The following is an 18,882-nucleotide window of genomic DNA, read 5'->3' as shown; positions in this document are numbered from 1 at the left end:
TTATTCATAAGTTCAGATATTAATTTTTACCACTTGGCGGCTTGATGTCCTAGCATATCTGCCTGGAAACAAAGGAATTGAAGGCTAAAAAAAATTTTTAAATTACGCCACTCAGGGAACCCTTTCTGAATAGCCTTCTTTAGTTTCAACCATTTATAAAATTGAAATTTTGACATACCATAAGATTGTTGTAACCGTGAAAAATCAAGCAATTTTCCATTTGAAGTAACATCCTCTAATGTTCTTATGCCTACTTGCATCCAATCTTTCCAGGCAATTTTTGACCCGCCTATTTGTATCTTGGAGTTCAACCATAAGGATTGACATAAAGACTGTTCTATAGGAATTTCAGTTAATTTATTTATACATCTCAGGGTCTTCCAAGTATCCAAAATGATGTTATTATCTTTAGCATAACTGGGTAGTTTAATGTCTAATACACGAGACAAATGCATTGGGGACATAATTTTCCATTCCAAGATTAACCATCAGGATAGTGTTCCATGAGAACAGGCAGGATCCAGTACATACCCTGACGCAGAATATAGGCCTGATGATACCTATAGAAATTTGGAAAATTTACCACTCCCTCTATTGATTTTTGTAAAGATACTAAAGCTATTCTAGCAGTTTTGCCCAGCCAAATAAATTTAATAAGAATACTATTCAATTTTTTGTAAAAAGAACTTTGAAAATATATTGGTAACATTCCCATTTGGTAACACACCACAGGCAAAATCATCATTTTCACTGTTTGAACTCTCCCCCACCAAGATAAATATAACGGATTTCATTTCTTACACATTTCTGTACCTTTAACAATATTTATTTTCATTGTTTCTTCCAATGTCTTATAAATCCATATTCCTAAATATTTTATACTCTCTTCTTTCCAAAGAAAAGAGAACTGATCAAACAATTCTTTTTGAGAATGTATATTAAGCGGAAGGACTTCTGATTTATTCCAATTTATTTTATATCCTGAAAATTTTTCAAATTTATTTTATATCCTGAAAACTTTTCAAATCTTTCCCATAATGTGGAATAGTAAATGTGGAATAGTAGATTCAGGATTTCTCAAATGAAGCAAAATATCATCTGCATATGCAGAAACTTTGTATTCCTGACCAGCATAAGGAATACCCTGAATCTCATCTGCTGGTTAAATAGCCAATAATAAAGGTTCCAATACAATATCAAACAGAGGAGATAAGGGACATCCCTGCCTGACTCCCCTCTCAAGACGAAAACCATCTGAAAAGGAATTATTTATATACAATCTGGCCAAAGGGGAGTTAAACAAAGCTTTGATCATTTGTATAAATTCAGAGCCCACTCCAAACCAATCCATTGCTTGGTACATAAAAGTCCATTCTACACGATCAAATGCCTTCTCCGCATCCAAAGATACAGAGAAGGCAAGATCCTCCATGGATCATTTTAATTTTTTTTTAAAGGGACAGAATGGCATTCTGTTTATCTTATTTGTGTCACTGCTAAAAAACTGGTGAACAGAATTCCATGACAAACAAGACTCTCTTTCTAGCACTGAACAGGTTGATGTTAGAAGGTCTGTTAGGAGAGGTTCCTTTATATATCAGAAATGAGGCCAAAGTCATGACGTGAAGCACCAGGATAGATTTCTACTTAGAAGTTTGTGGTGCACATGTCTATTAATTGTCATACTGGGGAGAGCTCCTGGCCAGCAGGAGACTAATAGTAGCATTGAAGGACTAAGATTTACCGTAAATCCAAAGAGGTGATTGAACTCTGGGAGGGACACATGCCGGTCCTCCATCTTCCTGCGCGTGTTACGAATGGCATGGATGGACACCAGAAGATAGCACTTCTGGGGGTTCAGAAGTGGTAGCTGCTTTTGCCATACACCACATATTTCCCAGAGTTTGTTCCACCAACTGTACTGCAGAGCAGCTGCATCTAAGACTGAGAGCCCAGAAGTGAGAGAGACAAACATCAGAGAGGACTATGCCTCACCTTCAAACCACAAGCAGCAGACAAGACAATCATCACATAAAAAGTTAACAGCCTACAGCAATTTTAGACCATGCCAGCTCTGGATGACTCTAGAGCAGTGTATCGCAAACTGTGTGCCTCAACACATTAGCGAGGAGAGTCGTCCACACCAGCCTACAGGACATGCCTCAGTTGGCGCAGATGACTTTCCTCCTGGCTGGCGTCTCCCCTCCTCTCCCCGCACCTTCCAGAACCCTCCACCGAAGCAGTCGCAGCCAGATGGGCCTCCACGCACTTCCGGGTGCCTTCTGGCCAGGGCACTGGATTTAGTTTGCCACTGGCCGGAAAGCTTGCGAGATACTGCTCTAGAGGCTGTCCTATGTCACTTTTTACTAAGAGCTAGAAACACCACTGCTATAATGCTAGTGGCCACTTCTGCTTTGCACCAGCATCAGAAGATGAATATTATAATTCTACAAACAATATGGAAGTCCAGCAAATATACAATAGATGCAGTGTGATCAGACACCCATTTTGGACTTGAATACATCTAGCCCATCTCTACCCTGCAACAATTAAGGACTAAGAATCGACCCTAGCATTTACAACACACTAGCCTAGTAATATTTTACTCAAAATATAGTTAAGATCTGGATCTTGTTGCTGGAGGATGTGGTAACAGCAGTTAGCGTGTCTGAGTTTAATAAAAGGTTTGGACCAGTTTCTGGAGGAAAAATCTAGTCTGCTATTGAGATAGATATGGGGAAGCCACTGCTTGCCCTGGGATCAGTAGCATGGACTGTTGCTACTATTTGGGTTTCTGCAAGTACTTGTGACTTGGATTGGCCACTATTTGAAACAAGATACTGGGCTACATGGACCATTGGTTAGACCCAGTATGGCTATTCTTATGCACAAAAAAACCAATAAATATCTAGGAAAACACAGCCGTATAGGTAAGCACACAAAAAAAGAGAAAACGCACTGTGAATAAGCTCTGCAGGTAATTTCAATCATCCATTCCAAAAAGGCAGAAAAAAAATACACTTCTCCCTCGGTATTTGCGGGGGTTAGGTGCAGAGCCAGACCGCGAAGTGTGAAAAATCAAGAATAATTTCTTGGCTGGCTCTGACTCACCCCCGCCTCCCTGCTGCGTCCCTGGAACCTTACCTGGTGGTCTAGCGGTGAAGTGGGGCAGGAGCAATCTTCCTATGTTCCTGCCCCGTGCAGAGCCGTCATCAGAATGGCTGCCGGAAGTTCCCATTGTAGTTTCAAGACTACAATGGGAATTCCCGGCAGCCATTCTGATGATGGCTCTGCACGGGGCAGGAGCATAGGACGATCGCTCCTGCCCCGCTTCACCGCTAGACCACCAGGTAAGGTTCCGGGGAGGCTTGGATGGCTTAAAAATAGGCAAAAAATGAAGATAGGTTGTTTGGGAAAAAAAAAAAAATCACGAATAACTGAATCCGCGGATTTGGAGGGAGAAGTGTAACAATAAATTATAAATACAAAAATGTGGAGAAAACCTCATCCACAGACAGCCAGGACAATACTGTATCCTAAGTCATTTGTATCATCACTGGCTTGAAAAAAACTCCACACAAATATCTTTCACCAGTCTTTCAAGTTTTCAGAAAGACTTTTCACTTATCTTCATCAAAAGGATGATAATTCAAATTTCACTGCATAAGACAATCTCTTAATGGCTACAGTTAGAATTAAAGTGTGAACCTTCCTGACAGGTACACACACACAAAAATTTGTATATTTTCAAACAGTACTGCGTGAATACAACAGAACTTATTTGGAGGTTGTTTTACTATGGTAGTCTATTTCTACATATCTTATTCACAGGCTCCTGACAGAAAGTACTTCTGTTTTGCTTCATTAAAGAAGCTGCATCATGGGAAAAATTTTATAATTCATCCAAAGTTGTTTTCACAAACATCCACGCTGCACAGCACCGACTTAGGCAGTTCCAAAATGACCATGGGACCGAGAGACGTGCTCAACTCATTCAAAACGAGCTGGGCGTCATGACATCATCACGAACATGATGCGTGATTCACTAGGCACCTCAGTCGAAAAAACTGTATTAAAAAGCAAACAGTTGTTGTAAATAGAAATAATCCTTCAAGATCAAGAAAGGTACGGACAAAAGGTTAAATTCCTACGAGTGTGTAAGCAGCTAGTCTTCAGATGTAACCCTCAGCATATGTCAAACATCCTTTTCAAAAATATCCGCATGTTCCTCCTCGTAGCAAGGAAGAGGTACTTTCAAATTTAAAATAAGCATACTTGCAAAAAATACAACATCCACACGAAATGTGAAGCAGAATTCTTATGTTCTTCATAAAAAGGCACCACCTGTCATCAGTAAAACGGTTGCCACTCTAAGGCAGTATTTAACCCTAAAGGGTATACAGTCTGCAATCGATTATTCCATTGTTCTTTCTGCCAGAGTTGTTTCCTTATATCTCCGTGTCTCAATAACGTAGGTAGCATGTCAATTACCCAACACATCAGATTCTCAAATTTATGTTGTAATTCTACACAGTGTGACACTATAAGAGCTCTTAACTGCGAGCGCTTGAGATCCTAATATATCAAATATATTCAATTTAAATCAGGTGTATGAACGTTTAGATCCAACATTAGCCTATTTTTTGGAAGGGAATAGTGTATTCCACAAGTTTTTTTTTATTGTGACACTACAGGAGCTGACATTTTTTTGGGTGTTAACACAACTTTTATGTTCCGTCATTCTTACTGTTAACGCTCTAGATGTCTGTCCTATATATAACATATCACAGGAACATTTCAAAACATATATAACATTTGTAGATTGACAGCTGGTGGACCATTTAAAGAATATGTTTTGCCATCCCCAGGATTGATAAAGTTATTGATCATAGTCATAATATTACAATTAGAACATTGTCCACAGGGGCTATGTCATGTGATCTGCGATCTTTCTTGTGTTTCAAATGATTCTTTGGATGTGTGACAAAGCCAATCGCCTAGATTTTTATTCCTTGATTGAGCAAATAAATCTATTTTCAAAACGGCAGTGTTTTTAAAAGTGGAAGATACTTTTTATATTTATTAATATTTCTTGGGGATGCTTGGGTTTGTTTCAATACACATGAGATCACTTCTCCTTCTTCCTGAGCTTGTTTATGTTCCAAGAGATTCTCTAGGGTTATTATATGCTCTTTTTTTAAGTTTTTCACCACTGAATGGGGATAAAAACGTGTTTTTAATTTTTCTTCAAGAGTTTTAGCTTCTTGAAAAAAAGTTTTGTTCGAATTGCACACACTTGTCTATATCTCAAAAACTGAGCAAAAGGAATGATCGTTTTCAAGTGTGCAGGATGCATACTATCAAATCTTAACATTGTATTTCTGTTCATGTCCTTTTGAAAAATAGAGGTTTTAATTTTGCCATCCACTTTTTGAATTAGAACATCTAAAAAGCTGATATGGGATGTGCTAAATGCCCTCCTCTACCCTTGTCTAAAGAACCAGATTAAGATTATGTTACCCTACTACACTGAGGTTATGAGAATCGAGAAGACAAGTGTTCAGCTTGAATTTGTAGTCATGACAATCAGTTGTGACATCACAGACCAGCAGGAGACATCTACTTACAAAACTAAAAAAAAAGCTGCAGACCTCTGACTGGGCTAGGTGCTTCAGAAGATGTCCCTCTTTATCACTACTGAATTGCCAAGGGATGTTCTTAAAATTGAACAATACTCATGATTGTTACCCTACAGACCTTACTGTTGGCATTTGTTGCTGTTTTTTTGTGTACTTTTTGCAATGTTTTTTGGCCTGTTTATGGATGTTTTTACTTGAAACTGAATAAAGATGATTTATAAAAAAAATTGAACAGTACTGTGATGAGAGAGTGCGGTAATCTGTGGGCAGCCCTCTTCCAATTCAACTCTTCCCAGAAACCCTTCAGAGATACTTACAGGTAGTTTCATCCTCCTCTTCTCTCTCCTTGCTGTCCTGCTTCTTGATGAAGTCAGAGAGGTCGGCCTGTAACAGACTCTTAACAGAAGCATAGGCCAAAGCTGCCGCTAGAAGAGGGGTGGCATCCCTGAGAGTCACAACGAGGAAAAAGAAACAGTTGTTACATGCCCAGACATGAAGGGATCACATCACTCCAGGTGGACCTCAAAAACCCAGAGCTTGAGCTCTAAGTTGGACTCAGATCTTAAGGACACTAAAATCCTATAAAAATAAGGCATTCCCTAAAATCTGTCACAGGTTAATTACAGGAAAGGAGATTTTCAAACACAGCATAGTAACAGCCCCATGTATTAACAGCGCTAAATGCCTGCATTAAATTTGAACTTTTTTTTTGTTTTAACTTTACTGTAATAATATGCAACAATTTGATAAACTGGAATCAATGCATTAAAACAAAAGGGAAAGTTAACAAAACTTTGCTTCCATTTTAACTTCAGAGGTGTTCAGGTCCTGGGTCCCAACACAGGGAGGACCTTGAAACCAGAATGCTACAAAATCACCTGCTTCTAGTCAGTTCACTTTGACATAAGCCAAATTACCACCATTTTCCAAGATGGCAGGTAACAGAAGAATGGCCAAGCAGCCCTGGGACTAGAGAAGTATTATTGGTCCATAAAGAAAAGGAGAGAGAGCAGTGGTTTGGGAACACTGGTCCAAGGGCCTCTCAGACCATGGAACCTGGGAGATGTGGGTCCCCAATCTTTACATGCTATGCTGAATTTCTTTCCTTTTCCTCCCTCTTTCCACTGAAGTCAGTGGGAACTGGAAGCTTTACTTGACCTCTGGAGGTGGAGTAAAGATTCAGTGTTAGGGTAATCTTTAGAACAATCTGTGCAATTGCAAGTGATCATGTACACACATTCCATGCCTATTAGTGATCATGTACACAGATTATTAGCATACATTCCATGCCTCTAAGGTTAGAGCAGCAGTATATTTCAGCAGTTTTGCATTGATTTTTTGGGTGTTACCATCTTTGCTACATGAAAAGTAATCATAACACACACAATAGAATATTGCCATGCCACAAGTAAATCACTACAATGTAATTAGAACAATTTATGGCATCACCCCTATGAGAATAAATGATGGCAAACCAGTTTGTTCATCCAGTCTGCCCAGTTAAAATATGTTATCTCTACTTTTGTACCAGTTTGGATAAATGAGCATATTTAAATTCACCATACTTAAAGCCATATACCAGTCCTCCATCCCCACTTTAATCAATGTTTTTAACATGACCTGTCAGCTCTGTACTTACTCCTGCATCCTCACCCTGTCTATCCCAAGCATATTTAAATTATGCTACATCTGGAAATGGTCACCATAGATGCCAGTTTGCCCAGTCTAGCAGCACTGGTTAAGGCAAACAAATGATCTGAAAGACGAAAATCATTGGTTACTTCAAGGTATCAGAGAGCTCACTGTACACTCAACAGATGCAAAACTTTGTCCCTCTTTTTGGTACCTGTGGTCTGAAAAGCAGGCAATCTGACTTCCTGATTGACATGGAATGATGATACCACTCCTTTGGCAAAAACGAAGGAACAGGGCGAAGAGAAATACCTGCCATTGTAAATCTGAAGAACAGCTCTCTGAACCTCCGACACCCTTCTCACAGAGACAAAACTGTCTTCACTGTTATAGATTCAGCAGCAACACCTCCTGTAAAGGCTCCTTGTTGAGCACATCCAAGACGATGTTAAGGTTCCATGAGGGAAACAGTTTTCTTACCAGAGGCCTCAACCTGAGCACCCCTTCAAAAATCTGACTATGTCAGGATGCGAAGCTAAGGATCCTTTGCCCAACTGTGATCTGAAACACGAGAGACCTGCCACTTGCAGTCTAAGACATCCAACTGCCAGCTCCTTCTCCAGGCCAGCCTGCAGAAAAGTCAAAACCACTAACATCAGTGATGTTGAGGGTTTCGAGCTTTTGCACACCACTGATGAAACAGCCTCAAGGCATATGCGGCAATTGTGGTATGCTTCTTGGCTCCAAGAAGGGTAGCAATAATCATCTCCTAATAGCCTTTTCGCACTAGGGCTGCACATTCAAGAGCCATGCCATAAATCCAAAATGGACTTTCTATGGGAACTGGACCCTGCAACAGAAGATCTGCATGCACTGGAAGCTTGAGACCTCTGTCCTTTTGCAGGCACACCAGATCCCCATACCATGGTTGCTGTGGCCATTCAAGAGCCACCAGGACTACCTGCTCACGATGGTTCGCTATCTTGACCTGGCCTTTCATGAGCCACAGGGGAAAAACACAAAGCAAACCCTGTTGAACCAGGGTGTCTAATTGTTACTTCCCGGCTCGATTCTTCTGCTGAAAAATTGGTCTAACTTTTTGTTGTTCATCGACACCATGAGATCAATCACTGTATGCCCCCAGCGGCGTACTATACAGTTGAATGCCCTATACAACAGTGACCACTCCCTCTGGGTCTAGGGTCTTCCTGCTGAGATAATTGGCTGCTTATCTTGACTGCTATGGTATATTGATCGGAACATCATGATAGTGGATGGAGTAATGGATCATCAGTGAAGCCAAGTACAGTTTTTTTGTTCTCATGTTCTGTTTCTTTTTCCTGTGCACAGTGGTGGGATGTTTCCGTTTTTGAAAATGACATTTTGATAGTAGTGGAGTTTTTTGCCCACGATACAAAATAAGAACGGCTTAAAAACTCACTGGGTTGCCGTCTGCATATTATTGATGGTTGAGGCTTTTTCTCCACTTTTGAGTAAATGGTTTTCAGTAGGTGCTTCCACCACTCTGGCAAATAAAGCACAGTTACTTACCGTAACAGGTGTTATCCAGGGACAGCAGGCATATATTCTCACATGTGGGGTGACGTCATCTACGGAGCCCCGGCGCGGACAGCTTTTCAAGCAAACTTGATTAAAGTTTCAAGTTTGCACACTGCACCACGCATGTGCGTGCCTTCTCGCCCACTAGAGGGCGCATCCCACCTCGTGGTCCTCAGTTCCATAACTAGCAAGGAAGCCATCCCCGGGGAGGCGGGCGGGTTGTGAGAATATATGCCTGCTGTCCCTGGATAACACCTGTTACGGTAAGTAACTGTGCTTTATCCCAGGACAAGCAGGCATGATATTCTCACATGTGGGTGACCTCCAAGCTAACCAAAAAAGGGCAGGTGGGAGGATGGCAATTTAGGAAAACAGATTTTGCAAAACTGACTGGCCAAACCGGCCGTCACTCCTGGATAAAGTGTCCAGGCAGTAATGAGAGGTGAATGTATGAACCGAAGACCAAGTGGCAGCCTTGCATATGTCCTCCATCGGAGTGGATCGGAGGAAAGCTATCGAAGCTGCCATCGCTCGGACCTTGTGCCCCGTGACTCGACCCGGGGGAGGAAGGCCGGCCTGAGCGTAGCAAAAGGAAATGCAAGCGGCCAACCAGTTAGACAGAGTGCGCTTGGAAACTGGGTGCCCTAATCGATTGGGATCGAAGGACAAAAACAATTGAGGAACCTTCCGATGAGGCCTGGTGCGTTGAAGATAAAATGCCAACGCCCTCTTACAGTCAAGCGTGTGAAGCGCCGTCTCGCCCGGATGGGAGTGGGGCTTCGGGAAGAACACAGGAAGGACAATGGACTGATTGAGGTGGAAGTCCGAAACAACTTTAGGTAAAAACTTAGGATGGGTGCGGAGGACCACCTTGTCGTGATGAAAGACAGTGAAAGGAGGGTCCGCAACCAAGGCTTGCAACTCCCCAATCCGCCTGGCGGAGGTGAGGGCAATCAGAAACACCGCCTTCCAAGTCAGAAATTTCAAGAGGGACTTGTTGAGTGGCTCAAAAGGGGGTTTCATCAGTTGAGCCAGAACTACATTCAAATTCCACACGACAGCCGGAGGCTTAAGAGGGGGGCAAACCCTGAGTAACCCTTTCATGAAGCGTGTCACCAAGGGATGGAGTGACAGAGGGCGTCCCTCCAGAGGTTGGTGGAAAGCGGAAATCGCACTGAGATGAACCCGCACCGAAGTGGTTTTCAAGCCGGAGCGCGACAAATGAAATAAATATTCTAAAACCGAGGATACCGGAACTGATACCGGATCCAGGTGAAAAGACGAACACCAGGTGGAAAACCTGGTCCATTTCTGCGCATAACAAAGCCTCGTCGAGATCTTGCGGGAGGCTTCCAACACCTCCTTCACCGATTGAGACAGGTCCGGAGGAGTCAGGGAACAAGAAACCAGGCTGTCAGGTGCAATGACTGCAGATTGGGATGTAACATGGATCCTTGACTCTGAGACAGCAGAGAAGGAGAGACAGGCAGGGGAAGAGGCTCTCTGGCACTGAGCTGGAGCAGCAGGGAGAACCAGTGCTGACGCGGCCATCGAGGTGCTATGAGAATCATCGTGGCCGTGGACGATTTTAGGTGTACCAACGTTCGCATGATCAGAGGGAACGGAGGGAATGCATACAGGAACCTCCCTTCCCAGTCGAGTAGGAAGGCATCCGCTTCCAGACGGTCCTGCGAGTACATCCGAGAACAATATAGTGGTAGTTTGTGTGTCTCCGGAGAGGCAAACAGATCCACCTGTGGCGTTCCCCAGCGAGCGAAAACCTCGCGTAGAACAGCTGAGTGTAGAGTCCACTCGTGCGGTTGCAGAAGTCGACTCAGTTTGTCCGCCAGGCAATTCCGTTCTCCTTGGATGTAGACCGCCCGGAGGAAGATGTTCCGGGAGGCCGCCCACTCCCAGAGGCGAAGAGCTTCGGAGCAGAGGGGCCATGACCCCGTTCCTCCCTGCTTGTTCACATAATACATTGCCACCTGATTGTCCGTGCGGACGAGGACCACCTGGTCCTGCAATATGTGAACGAAGGCTCGAAGTGCTAGGAAGATGGCTCGCAGCTCTAGCACGTTGATGTGACACTGACGGTCTTCTGCCGACCACAGGCCCTGCGTGCGAAGACCGTCGAGATGGGCTCCCCACGCGTACTCCGAGGAGTCCGTGGTCAGGACCTTGCGAAAGGGCGGAGTGCGAAACAATAGCCCCATGGACAGATTTGAAGAGTCTGTCCACCAACGCAGCGATTTCCGCAAGGGCGGAGTTACCGAAATGAGGCGAGACACCGGATCGCACTCCTGACGCCACTGGGACGCGAGGGTCCACTGAGGGATCCTCAGATGTAGCCTCGCAAACGGTGTGACATGTACCGTCGAGGCCATATGGCCCAGCAGCATCATCATGCGCTTGGCCGACACCTTCGACAGTTGAGAGACCTGGTGGCTCATCCGTACCAGGGCTTCCAACCGCTGGGTCGGCAGGTAGGAGCGTAGGCGCACCGTGTCCAGCACCGCACCTATGAATTGAAGAGACTGCGACGGCCTCAACTGAGACTTTGGAAAGTTTATCTCGAACCCGAGAGTTTGCAGGAAGGCAATAGACTGTCGGGTCGCTGAGATAACCCCCTCCCTGGTCGGGGCTTTGATGAGCCAATCGTCCAGGTAGGGGAACACGTGAAGTCCACGCGACCTGAGGGCTGCCGCAACCACCACCATGCACTTCGTGAATACTCGTGGGGACGCGGCCAGGCCGAAGGGCAGTACCCTGTACTGGAGGTGGAGGTCCCCCACCTGGAATCGTAAGAATCTTCGACAGGCGGGGTGCACCGGAACATGGGTGTATGCTTCCTTCAGGTCGAGGGAGCACATCCAGTCCCCTTCCTCCAAGAGGGGATACAGAACCGGGAGAGACAGCATTCGAAACTTCTCCCGGGCCAGGAATTTGTTGAGCTTCCTGAGGTCCAGTATGGGGCGCAGGTCCCCGGTCTTTTTTGGGACCAAGAAGTAGCGGGAGTAAAACCCCGTGCCCCACTGGTCCCTGGGGACCGGCTCGACCGCCCGAAGCTTCAAGAGGGCTTTGGCTTCGGTTATAAGGGTCGGTAGCTGCGAACGGTTGCAGGGGACTAAACTTGGGGGACTGTCCGGCGGCGAGGACACAAAGTTGAGCGAGTAGCCCTCGGAGACGATCCGGAGCACCCAAGCGTCTGAGGTAATCCCGGTCCATGCCTCCCGGAAGGACCGAAGACGGCCCCCGATAGGAAGGGGTTCTTGTGAAAGTGCGGAGGGGAACCCGCCCCGTCCGCTCAGCCCGTCAAAAGGAAGGCGCCGGCTTAGAAGGGCCCTGCGCCGGGGCTTGGGGTTGTCCCCCTCTGCCTCGCTGAGACGGACGTCTCGGAGGCGGTCTCGAGAAAGCCGGGGTCGACTTCTGAGGGTATCGGCGCGGCGGAGGCCGAAAGGGTTTCTGCGGCGGGGGCCTAGGTTTGGGGCGGACCAGGGATGCTAGAGAGCGCTCCTGTTCCGACAAGCGCTTGGTCGCCGCGTCCAATGACTCGTCGAATAACTCGGACCCCACACAACCGATCCCGAATCCCAGGATCCCCTCTCGAGGGCCCTCGAGGGGGAAGGGGAAGTTATCCTCCTCGCAGAACCCTTGGGTGAGGACCCCGGGGTTCGTGGGACACTCTCCCGTTTCCTCGGCGAGGCGGCCCGGGAAGACTTCCCATGGGGTGAGCGGAGGAGCCTCGGGTTGTCGAGGCGCAGCTCCGACACCTGCAGCGCCTCGCCCCCGAACGACGAGGAACGGTCGCGCCGAGGCGAGCCTCGGGGCCGCTTGGACTTCCTCGATCGACGCCCCGTCCGAGGTCGCGTCGAGGGCGAGGCGTGTCTGGAAGACCCGGAGGAAGAGGAGGAAAGGCGGCGCACTCTGCGCAACTTTTCTTTGGGCCTTACACTGTGCTCAGGGGGTTCCCCCGAGGTCGAGGTCCGGGGCGGGGCCGAGACCGAGGTGAACGGGGCCACAGTACCCGAGACCGAGGTCGCCGAGGCCGGGGCTCCCGAGGGAGCCGAGGCCGGGGCCTCCGAGACCGAAGGCGCCCAGGCCGAGGTCGAGGTCGCCGGAACCGTAGCACGCTGCAACACTTCCAGGGCTCCCGACAGCTCCGATGAGATCAGAGCTCGGAGGAGATCCTGGAAGGCCGGAATCCCCACGAAGGTGGGGAGTTCCGAGTCCGGGGCACACTCCCTGGAGGGCGACCTCGGTCTCGAGTATTCCCTCGGGGTGTGCGGAGTCGAGGTCCGATGTGGGGCCGGGGTCGACCCACCCGCCTTGGCCTGACTCGAGGATGGCTTCTTTGCTGAAGGGGATGGAACAGAGGACTTACCCGAAGCTTGCTTCACTGACGACGCCTTCGAGGAAGAGGGCCGAGGCGAGGCCGAGGCCCCCGAGGACGCCGAGGCCGAGGTCAAGGCCGGGGCCGAAGCCAAGGCCGACGTCGAGGCCTTAGACGGCGCGTCGACGGCGAACAATTCGGCCATTCTTGCCTTACGGCGACGGAGGGCCCTGTTTTGGAAGGTAGCACAGCGATCACACGAGTCTGTCGGATGTTCGGGCCCAAGACAAACGATGCACCACCGGTGAGGGTCAGTGATGGAAAGCAACCTCTCACACCGGCTGCACTTTTTGAATCCCGTAACAGGACGGGACATCCACGAAGAAAAAGAAGAAGGCCGGGAACGTACCAACGTCCCGCGGCCACGGCTTCCGGGAGCCCCCGGAGGCCGACGAAAAACGAAAGACTTTTTTTTTTTTTTTTTTTTGAAAAGAAACGAAAGGAAAACAGCACCGCGAACTAATTCGAAGGGAAAAACAAACTAAACGCGGCAGCTAGAAGGCAAAAACACTGGAGCTCAGATCCACAGGGCTTTCTTGCTCCGCGGAAAAATTTGAACTGAGGACCACGAGGTGGGATGCGCCCTCTAGTGGGCGAGAAGGCACGCACATGCGTGGTGCAGTGTGCAAACTTGAAACTTTAATCAAGTTTGCTTGAAAAGCTGTCCGCGCCGGGGCTCCGTAGATGACGTCACCCCACATGTGAGAATATCATGCCTGCTTGTCCTGGGATAACATTTTCTTTAGATTTTTGAATTAATTGTTATTTAGATTTTTGTTCTTGAGAGATGTTTAAATACCTACGTAATATAAATGTGCATGAATCGAGTCTCTTTCATTTGAAAGGAAACTCTGCAATGAGAGAGCATAGGATGAAGTTAAGAGGTGATAGGCTCCGGAGTAATCTGAGGAAATACTTTTCTACGGAAAGGGTGGTAGATGCGTGGAATAGTCTCCCAGAAGAGGTGGTGGAAGCAGAGACTGTGTCTGAATTCAAGAGGGCCTGAGATAGGCACGTGGGATCTCTCAGAGAGAGAAAGAGATAATGGTTACTGTGGATGGGCAGACTAGATGGGCCATTTGGCTTTTATCTGCAGTCATATTTCTATATCAATTGAGAAATGTATTGCAACTTTTTTTAAATGATTGTTTCTAGACACAGTATGACAAATGTGGAATTTTTTCTAACCAATTATATAAGTACCAAATCAAAACAAATTTCTCTGCTATTTTTGTGAATAAATTGCCTTTGGTAAGAAAATATGGGGCTTCCTGCATTAATTCTATACTAAATATTTACTTTGGATTTTCGGTTTTGTTCTGTTCACTCCTTTTGAATTAAGCATCTTATTCCTTTTTTTAAGCTTTAGGAATAGAAAAATTGGATATGCAATAAGGGAAAAATAGAGTTTTTACAAAATAAATCAGTTGAGGATAGGCTGGGATGATTTAGATGGGCTGGAGTGAGCTTTGACGGAGACTCCAGTAGATGGAACCTATGCACAGTACCGGGTACAGCTTTGGATTTCTGGCCCAGATATATTTAAGAAAAATAACAATTTAAATTAAATCATTAAATTACAAAGTGTATGTTTGGGCAGATTGGATGGACTATTTGATATACAAGTGAGTTGTTATGTTATGTTATGTTATTTGGGTCTTTATCTGCCGTCATTTACTAAGTTACTATGTTACTAGATATGATGCGCTATGGGACACAGGGCCTGATTGAGTAACAGCAGTCAGAACTGCACAGGATAAGAAAGATATTTCACTTCCTGGAATAAGCGACAAACAGATAAAACAGAGATGAGAAGGATACTGCCCTGTGACCCTCATAACTCAGTTACTAGAACTTATTACCGATATTTGATTTCAAGCAGAAGTAGCTTGTCACTGCTCTTCCGTTTTAATTCAGGAGTGGGAGGGAATTCAGAGGCAACAATGGCACAAAGAATTTAGAAGGCAAGAGCAAGGAAGGAGAGAGGAAGTGAAAGTAGGATTGGTCAGGAAGTGGTAAGCTACAAGCAAGACAGCCATTGTTACATCAAAGCTTCCAACAGGAAGCCTGCTGTAGCCTTGCATTACAGCTGAAGTATATCATCAGACTGTTGCAGTTTTCTTGGTTTCACTGCATCTGGGACAAACACAGTGAGACCCGGAAAACTGCAACAGTCATGACGCCAGCCATGGAGGCCTAAGAGAACATCAGAATCTGTATAAGAGTGATGGGAGCCCTACGGAAACTTTAAGTCTTAGCCCCTCCCTCCATTAACTTTTATGCATCTAACCTGAAGTCCCCCCTCCACATGATTTTAATAATTAAACTCAAGTAATCAAGGATAGTTCTTTAAGTTTCTGTAGCTGTCAGTACCTATTGTTTTGCTTTGAATACAACTAGTCTTTGCTGCCCCAAGAAACCACCTAGTTTTGCCTAATTATTGAATTGATCCTGTATGTTAACCATGACATTCAAGAACACAGACACAATCTGTAAAGACTACTACTACTATTTATCATTTCTATAGTGCTGAAAGGTGTATGCAGCGCTGTACATTTAACATTCAACAGACGGTCCCTGCTCAGAAAAGTTTACAATTTAATTTGGACAGACAGGACATTTCAGGATTGGGAAGATTCTGGCAGAAGGAATGATACAGTGGGTATAGGTATCTGACAGCGAGTGGGAGTTAAGAGTTGAAAGCAGTTTCAAAAAAGTGGGCTTTTGCTTGGATTTGAATACTGCTAGAGACGAAGCATGACGTATTGATTCAGGCAGCCAGCTCCAGGCTTTTGGTATGACTAGAAAGAAGGGAAAGAGTCTGGAGTTGGCAGTGGAGGAGAAGGGTACAGATAAGAGGGACTTTGTTCATCGAGTACGGTAAGTCTGATGAACAGAGTTCATGGGGGAGATAAGTGAGGAGAGATATTGAGGGGCAACAGAGTGAATGCACTTGTAAATCAGTAAGAGAAGTTTGAATTGTATTCAGAAACAGATGGAGAGCCAATGAAGTGACTCAAGGAGAGGGGTAATGTGAGCATAGCAGTTCTCACAGAATATGAGTAGTGCAGCAGCATTTTGAATGGATTGAAGGGGTGAGAGGCACAGGAGACCTGAGAGAAGTACCAGTGACCAGAGCCCCCAGGCCTTGCAGGCTGAATCTTGCTGCCATGTCTCCAGTATTCTGAGTACAGAGACACTCCTTTTCAGAGGTACCAACCAGGAGCTCTGGTCAGCACTGCACAGGCATACTTACTTGATGTTTGGGCCTGGTTAAGTGATTGATCCTTAACTCTTAAGGTTAATCTGAAAATGTGCTGAAAGAGCAAGTATGTGCATGTTAAAACAATGGGTTAGATAAAGACAAGAGAGAGAAGAGAATTCCATATTGCTACTCTCTTGCATATTTCATTCCCATTTGCTCCAACACATTTGTGGGGAAGATTGTGGTTTTTATGTAGGAGCGGCAATTTGGGCCCAGAAGCAATTATGTGAAGAATGCAGCAATCATGCGAGGACTCGTTTTTGGATAAATACCCCTAAAGGCAAAGAACCAGAGAGGTGCAGTCACTTGCTGACCTAGCCTGGGCTTGCAACAAAACTGTTTATACTTTTTTCCATTCTACAGACTTCTTTGCACAGCAGACTCCGACTCCTCCCTGTTCATTGTTACTTACACGCAATTCAGTTTGTATGTCTTCGATTCCCACTCTATAAGTCCATAACATTTATGACGCTTTGGCTTCCCCCCCTCCCCACATTAACTCTCCCTCTCTGCCAAAGGACAGTTTCGCCATACACCTAGTTGCTTCAGAGTCCTCCCTTGCCTGTCTGTGTGCACTCACCTGTTCTGAAGTAGCCTCACCGCCACTTCCGACATCTCCCCCAGCACCTCATCTTGGCTTAGAAGGCTGTTCTGGGGCGTCTGGGGCAGAGGATCCTCTGGGTCCAGCGGGCCTGGAAATTCCTGCAGGAATAAATATAGGAAGCGCGAGGCCTCGTCGGCTTCCTTTGACATGCAGCCCGTTTTCTTTCTCGACACAGATGCCATGCTTGCTGGGGGTACGCAGGCGTGAGACAACTCTCGGCACCAACGCAGTCAGGCAACTGCCAGGTCAAAACCAACCGCAAATAGGCACGAGACTAAAGAACGTGCGTGTTCTCACTGCCTGGAGAAACTGCCCCGAAAACATCCTCCTACGCCCACTCTTAAGATTCACCTCTAAATTGGTTCAGCTGCATTCAAGAGATCTTGTTGTACGTTTCGAGTACATGTAGCGTCGGCACGGGGGGGAGGAGCTACGGGGACCATAGCACCCCCCCAAATATCCGCAAGATCCCCCCCCCCGCGACACACACTGACGCCGCCGTTGTTGAAAAAGGACGACGAGACCGACCTCCTCGCGGCTGCCAGCTCTGCCCCCGGAACAAGAAGTGAGGTCAAAGGTGGGCAGAACCGAGAGCCGCGAGGAGGAGCAGTGCGGACCTGTGCTCGGTCTTTGTTTTGCTGCTGCTGTTCTACACACTACATCAGTGGTCTCAAACTGGTGGCCCGGGGGCCACATGCGGCCCGCCAGGTACTATTTGGAGGCCCTCAGTATGTTTATCATAATCACAAAAGTGAAATAAAACAGTTTCTTGATCATATGTCTCTTTAGCTATAAATGACAATATTATTATTAAGACTTAGCCAAAAGGAAAGATTTATAAACTATAAAGAGTTTTACTTCATGCAAAATTGTCATTTCTTTAATAAGATATTAACTATTTTTTTTCTGAGGCCCTCCAAGTACCTACAAATCCAAAATGTGGCCCTGCAAAGGGTTTGAGTTTGAGACCATTGCACTACATGCTAATGGTAGCAGCAGGTCAGATGGGAGAGGGGTAGAGAGAGACAGATGCTGGATTCGGAGGAGAGAGGGGAAAGGAAAAGGGCAGTCGCTGGATTAGGAGGAGAGGGGACTGATGCGGGATATAGGAGGGGAAAGAAAGGCTGAGGACAGATGCTGAATGTGTGGCAGTGGGGAGAACAAAGTTTCAAGTTTATTTAAAATATTTGATTTGATCGTCAAATCCAAATCCAATGCGATTTACATTTGGTTAAAAATTAGGTTAAAATAAAAATCAAACAAACAGGACAACTAACACTAATTATAATAAAATAATACGTTTGAAAGAGGGAGGCGGAAAAAAAGTTGCTTAAATACAATTCAAAAACAAATGAAAAGGGATAGGTAATGAAACAAGAGGTTGGGGAAAGTTACCCACTAATTTTCATTTGGCAGTATTCCTAGTCCATTGTAAAATCATACAATTTAAATAAATCAGTTAAAAGCGTCCTTAAAATGCCAACTTTTTAGTAGGCTTTTAAACTTGCTGAGTAATTTTTCTTCTCTTATGTTGATCCGGAGCAAATTCCAAATTTGAGGGGCTGTAACAGAAAAAAATAACATCCCTCCTTGAATAAATGAATTTTAATGAGGGGACTACTAACAAAGATTTTTTTTCAGATCTTAAAGATTTTATGGGAATATATGGTATTAGAAATCTTTCTAAGAATGCAGGAGCTTTGTTTACTAATATTTTATGTGTGAGTAATGCTATTTTATATATGACTGTGATTTACAGGTAATCAATGCTTATCCTTTAGAAGGGGAG

The 18,882-nt window shown here is 45.5% G+C and overlaps 1 protein-coding gene across 1 annotated transcript in view; it reads right to left on the bottom strand.

Annotated features, from left to right (window-relative positions):
• The window catches only part of PPM1F (protein phosphatase, Mg2+/Mn2+ dependent 1F), a 45,883-nt gene extending 28,215 nt beyond the window's left edge, over positions 1-17,668 (bottom strand). Inside the window, exons 1-3 of the mRNA XM_033956875.1 lie at positions 17,070-17,668; positions 5,957-6,084; positions 1,745-1,944 (exon numbers count right to left, since the gene is read on the bottom strand). Of these exons, the coding sequence (XP_033812766.1) occupies positions 1,745-1,944; positions 5,957-6,084; positions 17,070-17,275 (534 nt within the window). The 5' untranslated portion in view covers positions 17,276-17,668. The remainder of the gene's footprint in view (positions 1-1,744; positions 1,945-5,956; positions 6,085-17,069) is intronic.
• Between the last annotated feature and the right edge of the window lie 1,214 nt (positions 17,669-18,882).

The sequence above is a fragment of the Geotrypetes seraphini genome, chromosome 8 (genome assembly GCF_902459505.1).
Source record: "Geotrypetes seraphini chromosome 8, aGeoSer1.1, whole genome shotgun sequence".
Lineage (NCBI taxonomy): Eukaryota > Metazoa > Chordata > Amphibia > Gymnophiona > Dermophiidae > Geotrypetes > Geotrypetes seraphini.
The sequence above is the reverse complement of the archived record's forward strand: the minus strand, read 5'-3'. Positions and strand labels throughout refer to the sequence as shown.